The sequence below is a fragment of the Mobula hypostoma genome, chromosome 20 (assembly GCF_963921235.1).
Source record: "Mobula hypostoma chromosome 20, sMobHyp1.1, whole genome shotgun sequence".
In the NCBI taxonomy this organism is placed as follows: Eukaryota; Metazoa; Chordata; class Chondrichthyes; order Myliobatiformes; family Myliobatidae; genus Mobula; species Mobula hypostoma.
The window spans coordinates 45277262-45293135 of NC_086116.1; the positions used below are offsets into that span (position 1 = coordinate 45277262).

The 15874-nt window shown below is 41.6% G+C and overlaps 1 protein-coding gene across 3 annotated transcripts in view; it reads left to right on the top strand.

Moving 5' to 3' along the window:
* Positions 1-389: 389 nt before the first annotated feature.
* The window catches only part of LOC134359480 (voltage-dependent calcium channel subunit alpha-2/delta-1), a 761998-nt gene continuing 746513 nt past the window's right edge, over positions 390-15874 (top strand). For all 3 annotated transcript variants that reach the window (XM_063072791.1, XM_063072789.1, XM_063072790.1), the window contains exon 1: positions 390-1308. In XM_063072791.1, the coding sequence (XP_062928861.1) occupies positions 1211-1308 (98 nt within the window). In that variant the 5' untranslated portion in view covers positions 390-1210. The remainder of the gene's footprint in view (positions 1309-15874) is intronic.

The window sequence follows — 15874 nt, forward strand, 5'->3', positions numbered from 1 at the left end:
TCTTCCCATGTCCCCTTCAACTCCTCCCAAAGCTCTACCAAGCCTCTACACTAAGGGCCAATTGATATTGTCCAGTTAACCCATCAACCAGAGAAGGAACTTACACAGAGAGCACATGCAAACTCCACAGAAAGAGCGCCGGAGGTCAGGATTGAACCCAAGTCACTCGAGCTGGGAGGCAACAGATCTACTGACTGTGCAACCCTTCTGTGGTGTAAGCTGTTCATTCGAAAGCTCCTCACAAGCTACCTTTGGAACTTTATTGCACACGTTGTTGCAGCCCAGAAAGCAGTTAGTCACATGATTCAATAATTAAAGCAACAATATTATTCACCCTCAATATTGTACACCCTACACGGATGAAAGTTAGCCTTTGGAAAGGGATTTTATTTCGCGCTTGCACACCTCAGACTGGAAGATGCGCTTATCAAAAAGCGAACTGCTGCCAGATGGCATTGGGATATTATTTCCCCTTACGATATATTAGAACGGGGTCTCCCGAGCTGAAGTGTGCAGTATGTGGTTGGTGTGTACTTGGCATTGTGATCCATCATCGATTATAATTTAACATTTTAAGGAAATGTGATAGTCAAAGGAGAACGCAGTGGAGGAAGAGGCGCAATGATGAAGCCGCCTAATGTGTTTGCAGAGCGTCACTTCAAGACGCAGCACCTCGCTTTAACAGCGCCGATATAAACCAGCGTTTGGTGCGATGATTCTGTGACAGCGATCAGCCGCTGGCTCCCCGACAGGAGACGGAGCGGCGAGCGCGCGTGTTTGTGTGTATTCCTGGTATTCCTTGTATGGAAACTAGTGCGGGACCGAGGGGATAGAGCGAGGGGGGGGGGGGGGATCGATGAACTGGTGTCACAGGGCGCTTGCAGCAGCGTATCGGGAGCCCAGGACACTGGAGATCACCGGCGCCCTACACAATCCCAGAACAAATCCCGACCCAAGAGAGAGAGAGAAAAAAACAAAAACAAAACTAAGCTGTTTGGAGATGGAACCGGGGCCGATGGCGGCTCTTCAGATCTGTTGCTAATGTTATAGTTTGAGATCATCATTATTTTTCGCTCTTGCTGGAACCTTCTTCCCCTCTCTCCCTGTTCTCATCTGCCTGAAATTAACTTGGAAAGATTTTGCCATTTTGGGGAAGGGGGGGATTTATTTATCTTCCCCCGCACTTTGCGAGATACATTCACGGTGGAAGATGGCTGCGTCCAGGAGCTCGGTCGGTCTAATAGCAGTTATACAGTTGTGCCTGATGCTATCATGTACATCGCAAGAAAGCTTTCCTCCAGCTAACGAGTAAGTAACAAAAAAAAGCAGTACGCTGCCTGTCCTTGTAACTCTGTGTGATGCCCGCTGTCTGGCGCTTGCCTTAACGGTTGTTCCAATGGTCTTTACCGGAGCTCACGGCGTGTCTCTGATTTAAAATAAAATGAGGGGAGGAAGTCTTGGGATGCATTTGCAATCTGGTCACCAGATCAGTGACCTGGAGATACGTTAATACGTTTAGAGAAACGCCCTTCATTTGGCTGACCTGTGTGTACACACAAAATATACAGTGTGTCCATACGCTTCATTGACCAGTGAACGCCGGCTACTCAAAAGTTTAAAGCCGCTGCGAAATTAATATTTAATTTAAAATGCTGTGAGTGATTTAGAAGGAGCTGCCATGTTTCATGGAGGGTTGGCTTTGTACTTCAGAATTTTAAAAAAAGAATTACGTTGAAAGAAACTTGTTGCAAAAGTTGAGAAGGGTAGATCGATGGGAGAAAGGTTTGCCGTAGCTGCTTCAATGGGGCTGACGCCGTCTGCTTTCATTGATGGACGCTTGGCATTAATAGAGCCGTTCCGTCTGGATAAGTGTTTGGCACAGTTTCTTTTGTTGGTAAACAAAAGGTACAATTAGCCCACTATGCTGAAGTGCATCGTTACATCACTTCATGTCATGTGAGCGCGGTGAGAAACATTCACTCCCTCCTCTTCCTTGTCCCTACATATTCTGTCAGAAAGTGATAGGCGGCTCGGTTACCTTCTCACAAAGAATCTAGCAGACCACATATGTCGGTGGGTCCATAAATGTGCAAGTAGCCAGGATTATAGGGACAAGAAGGAATGGTTTTTAATATTTGGTAATGACACAGTGACCTCATCCTCCCTTAAAAATAAACTTTAATCATTAAGATAACACAGTTAGCCTTACTGAAGGAAGAAACGACGTAAGCAGTTTTGAGGGATCAACCTGAAAGAGCTGCTGGCTGTCAGGTACAACACACTTGTGTTTGGATGGCATTGTATGGCTGGCCCATGTTAGTTTTGAAATATAACCGCAGGCAAGTTCTAATCCAGAATGTGACATTATTTTCATTTCAATGGAAGACCCAGCAGGGTCCTTTAAATAGAGCAATCCTTGTGCTGCAGGGCTGTGAGGGAGGTTGTTTTGCCAGCACGTGCAGTTGCTAGTAAAATGTTTTGGTTAAGAACATTCCCTACCCTGAAGTACATTGTTGTGCTCTCTTAAGAAATTTGGGCCTGTTTTTGTACTCCAGATAGCATTTATTAAAGCAGCCTTTTGATTTACTGCTGGCAAAGTGAATCTGCAGAGGCAAAACCCCTGGATTAGAACGATAGCTTGGAGAAACATTGTGACAAACTTTCCTGGGGTCTGCTTGTGACACATGAGGAGTTGTAGTATATTCTGGTGCTTGGATCTATTTCTAGGGTTGATATAAACGTACACATTTGCCTTTCCAGTGTTTATCTTCATTATGGTTCAATTGTTCCATTCGATCCTGCATGTGAAAATTTAATTCCGGCTTTCCCCCAGTATTCTGATTTTAAAGAAATTAGTCCATTGCTCTTCACCTCCATGACTGGTCCATGGAGATGGGTGGTGATCCCGTTCTCAGGGTCACAGTAAGCCACTAGGAGGTGTGGGAGAGCAGCACTCCTGGTCTCAGCCTGAAGGCTGTGTTTAGAAAGTAATTATGCAGCTCAAATTTGCCCGCATCTTCTCTTGACCGTTAGTTCTGTATTTTATAGGAAGGCCACAGGGTAAATACTGTACCATGCAGTTTTTGACCCTATAGGAGCGAGGCTGAAAGAATCTCAGTGACAGCAGGGACATCAGTTGAAGAACCTGACTCCGTAACTTCCACCACCTCCAACAGGATCCCACCACTAACCACATCTTTCCCTTCCCCCGCCTGCTTTCCACAGGGATTGCTCCCTATGCTACTCCTTGTCCATTCGTCCCCCCCATCCCTCCCCACTGATCTCCCTCCTGGCACTTACCCTTGTAAGCGGAACAAGTGCTACACATGCCCTTACACTTCCTCCCTTACCACCATTCAGGGCCCCAGACAGTCCTTCCAGGTGAGGCGACACTTCACCTGTGAGTCAGCTGGGGTGATATACTGCGTCCGGTGCTCCCGATGTGGCCTTCTATATATTGGCGAACCCGACGCAGACTGGGAGACCGTTTTGCTGAACACCTACCCTCTGTCCGCCAGAGAAAGCAGGATCTCCCAGTGGCCACATATTTTAATTTCACGTCCCATTTCCCATTCTGATATGTCTATCCACGGCCTCCTCTACTGTCAAGATGAAGCCGCACTCAGGTTGGAGGAACAACACCTTATATTCCATCTGGGTAGCCTCCAAACTGATGGCATGAACATCGACTTCTTAAACTTCCGTTAATGCCCCACCTCCCCTTTATTTATTTATTTATTTATTTATTATTAATTTTTAAATTTTATTTATTTTTTTCTCTCCTCTCCTTTTTGTCCCTCTCACTATACTCCTTGCCCATCCTCTGGGTTTTTCCCCCCTCCCCCTTTCTTTCTCCCTAGGCCTCCTGTCCCATGATCCTCTCATATCCCTTTTGCCAATCACCTGTCCAGCTCTTGGCTCCATCCCTCCCCCTCCTGTCTTCTCCTATCATTTTGGATCTCCCCCTCCCCCTCCCACTTTCAAATCTCTTACTATCTCTTCTTTCAGTTATTCCTGACGAAGGGTCTTGGCACGAAGTGTTAACTGTACCTCTTCCTAGAGATGCTGCCTGGCCTGCTGCGTCCACCAGCAATTTTTATGTGTGTTGCAGAGCACATTGTGATGTCCGTCTGGCCAACTGGTACTGGATTTGGCATGCAATCCTAGGGCTGGCACACAGCTTGGACTTTGAGATGCAAGGTCTCTAATGGCTCTGAGACAGATGGGCCTGGGATCTGAGGACAGGCGGCTTCCAGTTTGGTAGGAGCCTCAGTGGAACTTGGGTCAGAGTTATTTTATGGAAATTATTTCAGATGGAAAATGTGTGGGTAAAGACTAGTTTCTTTACATACAACTGTCATTTTTTAATTAAGTATTGGGGGTTAACTTCAATGATAGCTACTGGCCATATACTGTGGTTAGATTTTCTCAGTCTTTGGCTTGTTACTTGAAAGATCATGTCTCCATTAACCTTTGTACTTTGGTGGTGTGAGGTTGTAGCTCGCCTTGTACTCACAGACGCTGGAATTTCAGTGCTTGTGGGAATGGGGCCATCTTTCAGTCACTGTTAATCTGCAGTGGTATATTTTTATATCTGTTAGCTAGTGTGTGTGCTCAGATTTATATTTTAGGAAGAATTTGCCTGCCATATCAGAGTTGCCTAAATAAAGAAATAGAGTAGTTATCAGCTGTTCTAGCCATCAGTGGCAATGTCCAGAACATCAGCATTAACTCTTTAAATACCAGAACAACAGTGTTTTAGCTCACTTGGAGTGTATTGGTGTCAAGTCTTTTTTCTCTGTGTCAGGAGATTCTGGACTGAGTCCCACTACAGAAAGATGGGCACATAAGATTTAGGGTACACTCTAACCCAGGCCTGAAAAACTATTAATTTTAGGATGCGATGCTGAACCCAAGCTCTCGAATATGTACGTGAAGGACCCCAGAGCACTACTATGGAAAAATACATCAGAATTATCCTCAAGAGTCCTGGACAATATTAAGTCAACATTATTAAGAGACAATTCACTGTATGGAAATTAGATGTAATTCTATATTTACAACAATTTCTGATTTTTAGAAATGTGTTATTGGTGTATAGTAATTTAGAGTATCTTGAAAAGAACGTAGAAGATGTCATTCAAATGCAGTTTTCTCATTCTGCATTTGATGAATGGACGATCTGCAAAGATAATTAACCTCTTTCTTCCCCTACTACTTAAACACTAATCAAAACTTGTAACTCTTGTGTCAGCTTTTGCATCACTGCAAATACTTTGATATCAGTGCACCAGAGTTGTAAGTAGAGAAAAATGCCTGAATTAAAATATAAAAAAGAAATGCAGTGTTGCTTATAAATTACCACAGATCAATACATAAAGAAGACTTTAACAATAATTTAAAGTTGTAAATAGAAGGTGAATTATGAAGTGAAATAGATGAAAAGTTATTATTCTGTGTACTTCAAAACTAGAAGCATGATCAAAAGATTTTAAAGCTTTGTTAATGCTGGTGATAAATGGTTTCAAACTTTTGTAACATTAGAGTAGCAATCCTTAAGATCACTTTGATGTAGCAGGATTACTAAGAAAAGTCTTATTTATAATTAAAATTAAATAAAATCAGATATAAAATATTGCTGCTCAAAAATGCAAAATTCAAGTAAATCTCAAATTCAGCAAGACATTAAAATGTACTACATTAAAGTTCTCCAACCCTGCATTCCTCTGAGATTCCTGATCTCACTATGTCTATCATTTATCACTTCCCAGGTTTTGTCACGCCTTCAGACGCCAAGGCCCTGAACTTTGTTATTTTTACGTCCCGCCGTCCTTCGATTCTTCTTTCTACTTTATGGCTCTCCTTCCAAATACATCTCTTTGATTGAGCTTTTGATTTTTTATCTTGTGGCTTAGCGTCAAATTTTGCCTCACAGTGTTCTCCTCAGAACCACCGTGTGGCGTTACATAATGTTTTTGTTGTGGCTACAGGTACATAGCACGACTATTGGTTTGTTGTAACACTGGTGAACAGCAACATGCAAATTGACGGGATTGTCAAACGTAAGAGTGTAGTACAGGATTGCCCAGCATATCTTAAAATATAAACACAAGGAGGTCTGCATATGCTGGAAATCCAAAGCAACGCACACAAAATGCCGGTGGAACTCAGCAAGTCAGGCAGCATTTATGGAGATAAATAAACAAGGGCCTCGGCCCAAAAAGTCAACTGTTTATTCACTTCCGTAGATGTTGCCTGACTTGCTAAGGTCCTCCAACATTTTGTGTGTATATCTTAAAATATCTTAGTTTTAAATTTTTTTTTAGCACAGTAACCAATTTTAAAACTGTATTTCATACTGAGAGCAAATACTTATATAGTTTAATTCGGGTTCACTGTCACTGAGAAATTCCTTCCATCATAGTTTCACAGTGATTGTAGTGGGACAGCCTAACCTGAATTAATTATTGACCATTATCTTCTCAGCCTACTTCCTTCAAATGCTCCATTCTGTCCTCCCAGGTATCGCTATCCTGAGGTGTACTGTGTTGTCACCTTCCAAACCAGTGCTGTTTATGTCCTTTCCCCGTAGTTAATGACTCCCGCAGTCTTTGTTGACGGGGACTTTTGTCTGTGCTGTGACGAGAATACACATAGATTAAGATGTTAGCTGGCCTGTGCTGGCACCAGTGGGATCAGCAGTTGGTCTGCCACCTGTCTTCAGGAGAAAGAGAGATAAGGAAAACAATGGAGCAGCATTTGGAGATGTTAATGAAGGGACGGGAGAGTTTAACGGAAGGAGAGCTGTCAAGATCGGCTCCCCCTTTGAACCCTGAACTGTTTGAAGTGATGGACAGGCGACACCCCAGCAGGGGGATAAAAAGGGACAGGTTCGCTAAGGCAGGACACACACGACACCCTGAGGTAACGAGACCCTGGAAGCGGTGTGTCTCCCACAAGTCGGTGGGAAGTTTTGGACGGCTGGTCGCGGGACAAGTCATAGATGCACAGGGCGGAAAGGCACGATCGGCGGGAACCTGGTGTGTGTCCACCCTTGCCTGGGTGCCAGGTTCACCACAGAGAAACGATCGTATCTGGAAACGGAGGGGTCACGGTCGGTGACCTCAGATGACATCACAGAGGGCTCGCACGAAAGCTGACTGCGAAGAATATCGAAGGTCTGTGTGGAAGCTGTTTGAATATTCATTCGTTTTGCTCTCTCTCTCCTTCCCCCCCAACTGTCCATCTCCCACGGCAGCGATTACTGCAAACTGAACTGAACTAAATTGAATTGAACTTTGCGTCACTTTGAAACTGGTCATTTACCCCTAGACAACGATAGAGCTTGATTGATCCTGTTATCTTAATTCTGTGTACATGTGTGTTTATCATTGCTGAACTGTTGCATTTATTATCCTTTTGATTAGAGTACTGTGTTGCTTGTTTCTTTAATAAAACTTCCTTAGTTCTAGTAATCCAGACTCCAACTGAGTTATCCATTTCTGCTGTTTTGGCAACCCAGTTACGGGGTACGTAACAGTGCCTATTCCATTTTCTGCTCATGCATTCTCATTGCACTTCTCCTTCCGAGAGAAAGCTATAAATATTGATGCCAATTACCAATAAAGGGTGCTGTTAATGGGCACCGTGACAACAAGAGGAGAAATGACAGCAGGCATCATTTTAGTATCACAGCTGCACTATAGGTGGGCACTTGTGACCCAACTTGAGAAATCAGGATCACAGGGATGGAGGCAGGAGGGAGATGGCAGGGCTGTTCTCATGTAGGGCAGGAGAATGAAGTATATTCCTTCCAATAAAGTACAAGATATATGAAATGCTGTTCAAGAAAGATCTTGTTTCTTGGATCAAAATTGGGGCAATGTGGCTAGCGCAATATTATTACAGATTGGAGCGTCAGAGATCGGAGTGCAATTCTGGCACCGTCTGTAAGAAATTTGTGCATTCACACTATAACTACATGCGTTTCCTCCGGGTGCTCCAATTTCCTCCCACAGTTCAAAGAGGTACTGGTTAGTAGGTTAACTGGTCATTGTAAATTGCTTTGTGATTAGACTAGAGTTAAGTACATGGATTGGGCTGTGCAGCTTATTTGACCCATTTCTCACTGTATCTCTAAATAAATTTTGGTTCAGGAATATGTGAGGAATGTATGAATATAACCAGTAATTAGGGATCATATGATCAATGTGGGATGTATGGCATATGTAGTGAGACTTTGGTGAGTTTGTCCATGAGGTGCCACTGGATGGGTTGAAGAATCTGGTTGTACATTTGTTCAGCTTCTCAAAATTCATCTCATAACATACACTGGTGTCCTTCAACTTTCATAGACGTTTTTGCACCTACCAAAAAGCTAACAAAACCTGTGCAGTTCTTTCACAAAAGCAAGCAATTTAAAAACTACGGTGCATTGAAAAAGTATTCAGCCCCCACAACTATTTTCTCAATTTCTAAATTTAAAAAAAAATTGAAGTAGAATTTTTTGCTAATCTGCAAAACATCATGTCATAGCAAAAGAAAATTCCAAAACATGTCAACAGTTTACAAAAAATTAAAAACCAAAATTTGAGGCTGAAGAAGTGTTCATCCCTTTGTAATTACTATGCTAACTTTTTCCTCAGGTGCAATACTGTATATCACCTTACCAACTCACCCAATTTGTTGATGTAAAAAATTAGAGGATCACCTGTTTTCAATGAATTCATAAGAGCAAATAGCCCCCCTCTCTCTGTAAGGTCCAATAGTGTGGTCAATTTTCAACATACCAAACCATGAAGTGAAAAGGACATTCAAGGCAAGTCAAGGAAGCACAAATCTGGGAAAGCATTCAAGGCCATCTCAAGGGCACTAAACATACTTCAGAGCTCAGTGTGGTCCTTCGTGAAAAAGTGGAAAAAATATGAAACCATAGCAACACTGCCTAGGTATGGTGGCCCCTCTAAACTTAATTGCTTAGAAGGACGGCACTTGTAAGAGAGTCTACTATGACACCAACAGTCAGTCTGAGTGCGCTGCAGAAGTCAGTGGTTTCAGCTGGAGATGAAGTTCACAATCTCTAAGGCCTTGTACTAAAAGGGTATTTATGGAGGGGTGGCAAGATGAAGCCCCTGCAAAAGAAAGTATATCCTTGCCCATAAAGACTTTGCAAAGTGGCATTTAGAAGATACTTTAAAGATGCGGAAGAAGGTCTTGTGGTTTGAATTAGACTAAAGTGGAACTTCTTGGCACCAACACTAAGTGGTATGTGTGATGAAAAGCTAATACCGTGCATCAGCCCTGTAACACTATCCCTACTGTAAAGTGTGGTGAAGGTAGCATCGTGCATTGAGGATGCTTTTCAGCAGAAGGGACTGGAAATCTGGTCAGGATTGATGGGAAGATGAATGCTGCTAAGTACAGAAATCCTGGATAAAAACCTGCTCACCTCTGCCGGGAAGCTGAAACTGGGGAGGAAGTTTGTCTTTCAGGAAGACGATGACCACTACCAGAGCAACAATCGAGTGGTTTCAAATGAAGAATATTGATGTTCTTGAGTGGCCCAGTCAGAGTCCAGACCTTAACCTGATTAATCACTCCAGCAAGACCTCAAGATGGCTGTCCACTGTTGCTCCCCGACTCACCTGACACAGCAAGGAGGAATGGGTAAATCTCGCTCCATCACGTTGTACAAAGTTAATAGAGCCTTATCCAAAATGACTCCTGGCTGTAATAGCTGCGAGAGATGATTCAACTGAGTATGGAGCAAAGAGGGATGAATATTTTGAAGTTCTGACATTTCAGTTTTTGAATTTTTAGTTTCTTAGGCTTTACAATTTTTCCCTGTTTTTTGGGCTCCACTGTGAAAAAAGGAGCATGTGATTCACAAATAAAAATTCTCAGTTAAATTGATCAAAATCCCTGGTTCTAATAATCACTTACTGTATGTGAACAAAAGATTGGGGGTTGAATACTTTTTTGAGGCACTGTACATGGCCATATGTTGTACTGAAAGTACAATAGACTTGTGAGACTTCAGTTGAGATACTGTTTAGTCAGTCCTGCATTACATGTACAGTCAGACTCAGGGGATTTTCCTGCCGCAGCTCTAAAGATAGTGGATACTTTGGTTGAGAAGCTGCAGAAGATCATGAACATGGCGCAGCACATCACACAAACCAATCTTCCGTCCTTGGACTCACTTTACACCGCACGCTGTCAGAGAAGTGCTGCCAGGATAATCAAGGACACGACCCACCCAGCCAACACACTTTTCGTCCCTCTTCCCTCCGGGAGAAGGCTCAGGAGCTTGGAGACTCGTACGGCCAGATTTGGGAACAGCTTCTTTCCAACTGTGATAAGACTGCTGAACGGATCCCGACCCGGATCTGGGCTGTACCCTTCAAATATCTGGACCTGCCTCTCGGTTTTTTTGCACTACCTTACTTTCCATTTTTCTATTTTCTATTTGTGATTTATAATTTAAATATTTAATATTTACTATTTTTTACTATTTTTACAATTTTTAATATTTAATATTTGTAATCCAGGGAGCAGAAAGCGCAGAATCAAATATTGCTGTGATTGTACGTTCTAGTATCAATTGTTTGGCGACAATAAAGTATAAAGTATAAAGTATAAAAAAGTATAAAGATGTTGTAAAACAATCCAGCCTCTAGAATTGTTCCAACAGATTAGAAAACAGTAAATATATATCTGGTGTTCGTATGGTATTCAAAAAAGGAGATTTATTTGTCATGTGTACATCAAAAATATGCAGTGAAATTCATGATTTACCTCAGTGACCAGACACAGCCTGCCAATGTTACTAGCCCTAATTGTACATCTTTAGAATGTGGGAGGAAACCAGAGCAGTCAGAGGAAGGCCACGCTGTCACGGAGAGAACGCACAAACACCTTAGAGACAGCGGCAGGTATTGAACCTGATGGTCAGAGATCACTGGCACTGTGTAGTATTGAGCTAACTGCTAGCTACTGTGGCCAGTGGAGGGGAAAGATCTGTCTTGTGCTAGCTGTTAGGAAAATATTGGCGTATTCTGTATAATTAAAGAAATGCAAACAGAGTATTCAAAAAAAATCACAAACTTTTATAAAAGAGAAGTTATATTTGAAGATTATATTTTAAGTTTTATGTAGACCTACAATAAGTAATGGGGTAAATAAAGGAGAACCAACAGACATCATATACTTACACCTTTCAAAGACATTCAGCAAGGCATCATATAAAATCTGAGAGCTAATAGAGAAGATATATAACCCTGGATAGTTAACGGGTCGTAAAGAATACAGAATAAATAAGTAATATTCAGGTAATTGTGTACCTAGTGGGAAAGTCTGTGACTGTGGTTATTTACTCTCACCATTACTGTCAGATCAGGGCATCAATTTTATCCATATTTAATTGAAGATGAGTGCAAAGCCTAGCTGTGAGGGAATGCAGAGAAATGGCGGTGGGTTGCAGAGTAGATAAGTGGGTGTGCAAGAATCTTGTAAATGATTGTAACGCGAGCAATTGTATCATTATTCACCTTGGCAGAAGGAGTATAAAAAAAGTGGAAAAACTTAGATATTGTTTCTTTTTGCACTTCTTTCAGTTGAAGATTGTGTGCAACAGCCAGTTTGTCTTATTTCTTGCAGAAAAAATGTTCAAATATTCTTACGTTTTTGTGCATTGCATGCAGAAGATTTGAAGGGTATTGCAGATGTGCATTTCATAATTACTATAATTCTGTTTGACGTTAAATTGCATGGTCTCTGAGTGGACATTCTCTAACAGTCTAATCCTTCTGTGCACTGAAGCCCTCTTCACCCTCTGCCCATTCCAGCATTCTTTTCTCTTTCTCTGCAATGCCAGTGCTCCTGCCTCTGATTTATTTTCTGTCATGCTCACGGTGCTCTTCCCACAGTTCTTCACCTCATCATTCACTCCTCCATCACTGTTGTCCAGTGCTTAGATTTTGGTGGCCACATTGACCTTTAGTTTTTTTCTTGCGTTTGGGTTCCAAAATCCTAGAGTCAAATTTCGGAAGCGGTGTGCAAGTACACTTGCTACTGTATCGAGTGTTTGCATTCTTACAGTAGAGGATGAATATCTTAACAATTTTCCAGCCTCCAGCCCTACCATTAACCTTATGATCCGTCCTTCCCTCCTATTGTATTTGCACTTTAAAATTATTTGATCTGTAACGGCTTCGGATTTTGATGGTAGATCATCAACTTGAAAAGTTTACGTCATGCCCCCTCCTCCCAGCCAGCCACTCTCCCCCTCACCAGGTCTCACCTATCATCTGCCTTCTTGTACCTCCTCTCCCTGTTCCCACTTACTTTATTCTGGCGTCCACCTCCTTTCTTTCCAATCCTGATGAAAGGCCTCAGCCCGAAATGTCGACTGTTTATTTTCCTCCATTGAGAGTGCCTGACTTACTAAGTTCCTCCATCATTTTGTGTACATTGCACAAGATTTCCTGCAGGTGCAGAATCTCTTCTGTCTGTGAGCTTGAAAAGTTCTCTCTGTTTCTTCTTTTTAAATAGTCCCTAACGTGTTGAATACATCCAGCTTTATTGTATTTCCTTTATATTTCATAGTCATAGTCATACTTGACATATGTCACACAGACATATTTCTGTCTGGTCTGTACGTGATACCCATCGCATTCGACTATTTTGACTTTTAACTGCCCTTTGAACTGAGCAAGGAAGCCTTGCAATTATTATAATCAGCCGATTGGCGGCTGTCTTCTCAGGAAGTCGAGGAAAGGCAGTGAACAAAAAGCAGATGATGGAAATCCAAAATAAAATCACACACTTCTAGACAATACTCAGTGGTTAGCCAACACATGGAAGAAAGACAGTGTCAGTATTTTGGATCGGTCACTCAACTTCACAACTGTTCTAATACTGCTAAAGACAGAGTGAGTTTGAAGTAAAAAAGGGCCGCGATCACCCTTTTACAATTGAGCTGGGGAAGCTGCCTGCAGTATTATTTAATTTTTCTCCATAACCTATCTGGCAATCAGTAATACGCTGAATACTCTGCTGTGGGCTTGAAACGTAACACACTTCCTGATGACTGGTCATGACGGAAGTTGTCTTAGCTGTGAGCTAAAGAACCAAAAGTTGGAATATAATGCAGCTTTAAAGCCAAGGAGAAATTGGAGAGCTGGTGTTACAGTCCCACCCATTTGAAAATAATGTTCAGTACATCATAGCAGCTTCAGACTGTATCACTTTCTGGTTATTGTAGAGTATAAAGCTCAGGTCTAATCGATATACAATTGGAAATACAGTAGTAACCTTCTCTGCCTGGATTTAAAAGTCCCAAATAAGGTTTTAATATCTGATCTTCAGAGTAGTTTTTCCCTTTTGAGTCCTTTTGTTCCTTTTTTTGTGGAACAACGTTTTTGGTCCCAAACAAGAGAAAATCTGCAGGTGCTGGAAATCCAAGCAACGCGCACAAAATGCTGGAGGAACTCAGAAGGCCAGGCAGCATCAATGGAAAAGGGTACATTCGACATTTCGGGCAGGACTTTTTGGTCCACCAGCTCTGTCTAGATTTCCGCCTTTGTAGTAGTGTGTTCTTTCTTTGTGACAGGTACCTTGTGAAGATTTTGTCATGGAAAGTCAATAGATTCCATTGCTCAGAAATGAATCGGATTGGGGCATGTCACGAAGAGGGATCATGCTGGCAGGACGTTAACATAGGTGACTCAAGGGTTGGACATAATAAACAATAGCAAGATGCGATGTGAGATGACTGCACAAACATTTACATTATGCATATCATGTTGCTATGTTGTTCCCAATGGTCATATCAGTTTCAAGTGCACAACATCCTGGATAATATTAATGCACAGCCAACCCATGAAACACCATCCCTGGGATCTTGATGCTGATATTATCAAATGTTGTTACTGCTTCCATGAATATTCTTTGCACATATGCAGAAATCAACCATTCAGATCTCTGAAGCATGTTCCGCCAAAGCAACGTGGTTAATCTGCTTCTTAACCATCCACCTGTCTTCCTTCCATAGCCTTTTCAATCCTTACTCAGTAAAAAAGAAGAAACTTTGGTTTTGAATGGAACTAGCCTCATTGGATAGGGTTCAGATTTCCATGTACAATGCAAGGAAGTGATTTTTGAATGGCTTAGCTCTAATATGTCCCCTTGACATTAAACCCCTACTTTTACTTTTCCCTGTAATAGGTCAGTTCAAGATCATACCTTAATCCATGGTACTCCAGAGAATTCAAGAGTATTGTTACAATATTGTAACGCTAGCCTGATCTAAATTATATGTCGAAGGACAATTCCTGTGAATGACAGCCAACATTGAAAATAGTGTTAATGACTTCCACAGAAATCCAATTTGTTGACATCATGAAGTCCTTCCAGTGCCTAAAAGCACAAGCCATGGGCATGATGGAGTGCTTAAAATGTTTTGATAGCCGAGTTCCAACAGCACTGAATAGGCTGGACACTATCTAGGGCAAAGCATTCTGCAAAATGAACACCGAATCTACCATCATTCCCTTCACCACAGGTATATCATGTATTTTGTAAATGGGAGAAAGTGTACCATTTACAAAATGCACTGCAGTTATTTGTTTCAGTTTCCCAGAAAGCACCAACCAAACAAACCCACGTCCTCTGCCATCAAGAACTAAGGGTACCAGATACATGGAAACAATGTGTCCTGCATGTCATCATCATGATTTGGAACTAGAATGATGTCATCAGTGATATCGTCATTATCATTAAGTTTTAATCCTATCAAGGATCAACTTTATTCACCGTATACATTTGCAGTACATATATAAGGAATTTGCTGTGGTGTGTTGGCACAACATACGGCAAGAAACAACACGCGACAATTGTAAAGAATAAAAAGTTACAGTATATAAAAATAATGTTAGAATTACAGAGTAGCCAGTAGCATTTTGTGGTTACTTCACCAGAAGAACTGTAGCAATTTAAGAGGGCTGTTCCTCAGCATGTTCTCAAGGACAGTTAAGAATGAACAATAAAAGCCAGCCTTGCAAATGACATCCATGTTATGAAACATCAATAAAAGAAAAGCAAGTCAAAATACTTGCTTACACATTAATACAAAGAACTGTTAAAATTTCAGTCACTAATTTATAGGCAAGATACTGAGCAAATTAATGGTATAGCTTAATCAAATTTCCCCGTGTCTGTATGATCCTTGGATTTTTGTACATGATCATCATGATTGGTAGAAACAATTCTTGAGTTATGGTAGATTTTACATTGATCTGTTGGCGTGCTGCTTTGTCCTTTAAATGGATTAGCTGTGTCGTTATTTTCTGCTGTCTCCAGTCAAATCATTTCTTTTTTAAATCACAATTACTACTCAGATAGAATTTCAAATCTTGCAAGATAAACAATTCTGAAAACCTCGCATTCACTCCCATTTACAAATATTCCTCATTATTATTGATTTCTGTTTTGATTTGTGGCGGTGAAAGTTATGTAGACCTCCAGCAGGTCTGCCCGCTGTGTTGGTTCCAACTGGGAGGAAGACAGGTTGAGAATTGTTAAAGCTATCCTAAGATTAACATTTCAATCATTTCTGAATAAGAACAGACTCCTTCTAACAGACCTAGCTCCACTGACCCAGGCTTATTCTATGTATGAGTCTTGGCAATGCCATATCAGCAGTCTACTGTAGGGAACTGCAGCTGAGTGACTGTTAGAGCTGGTATTTAAAAGTAAGACTTTTGATCCATGACTTTAGAATAATTTTGCAGGGTCTTCAGGGACCTCCTAATATGACAGTTTGAATGTCATAAGACAGTGATTTATTGTAATGGGATTAGGCTCACAGGAGCTG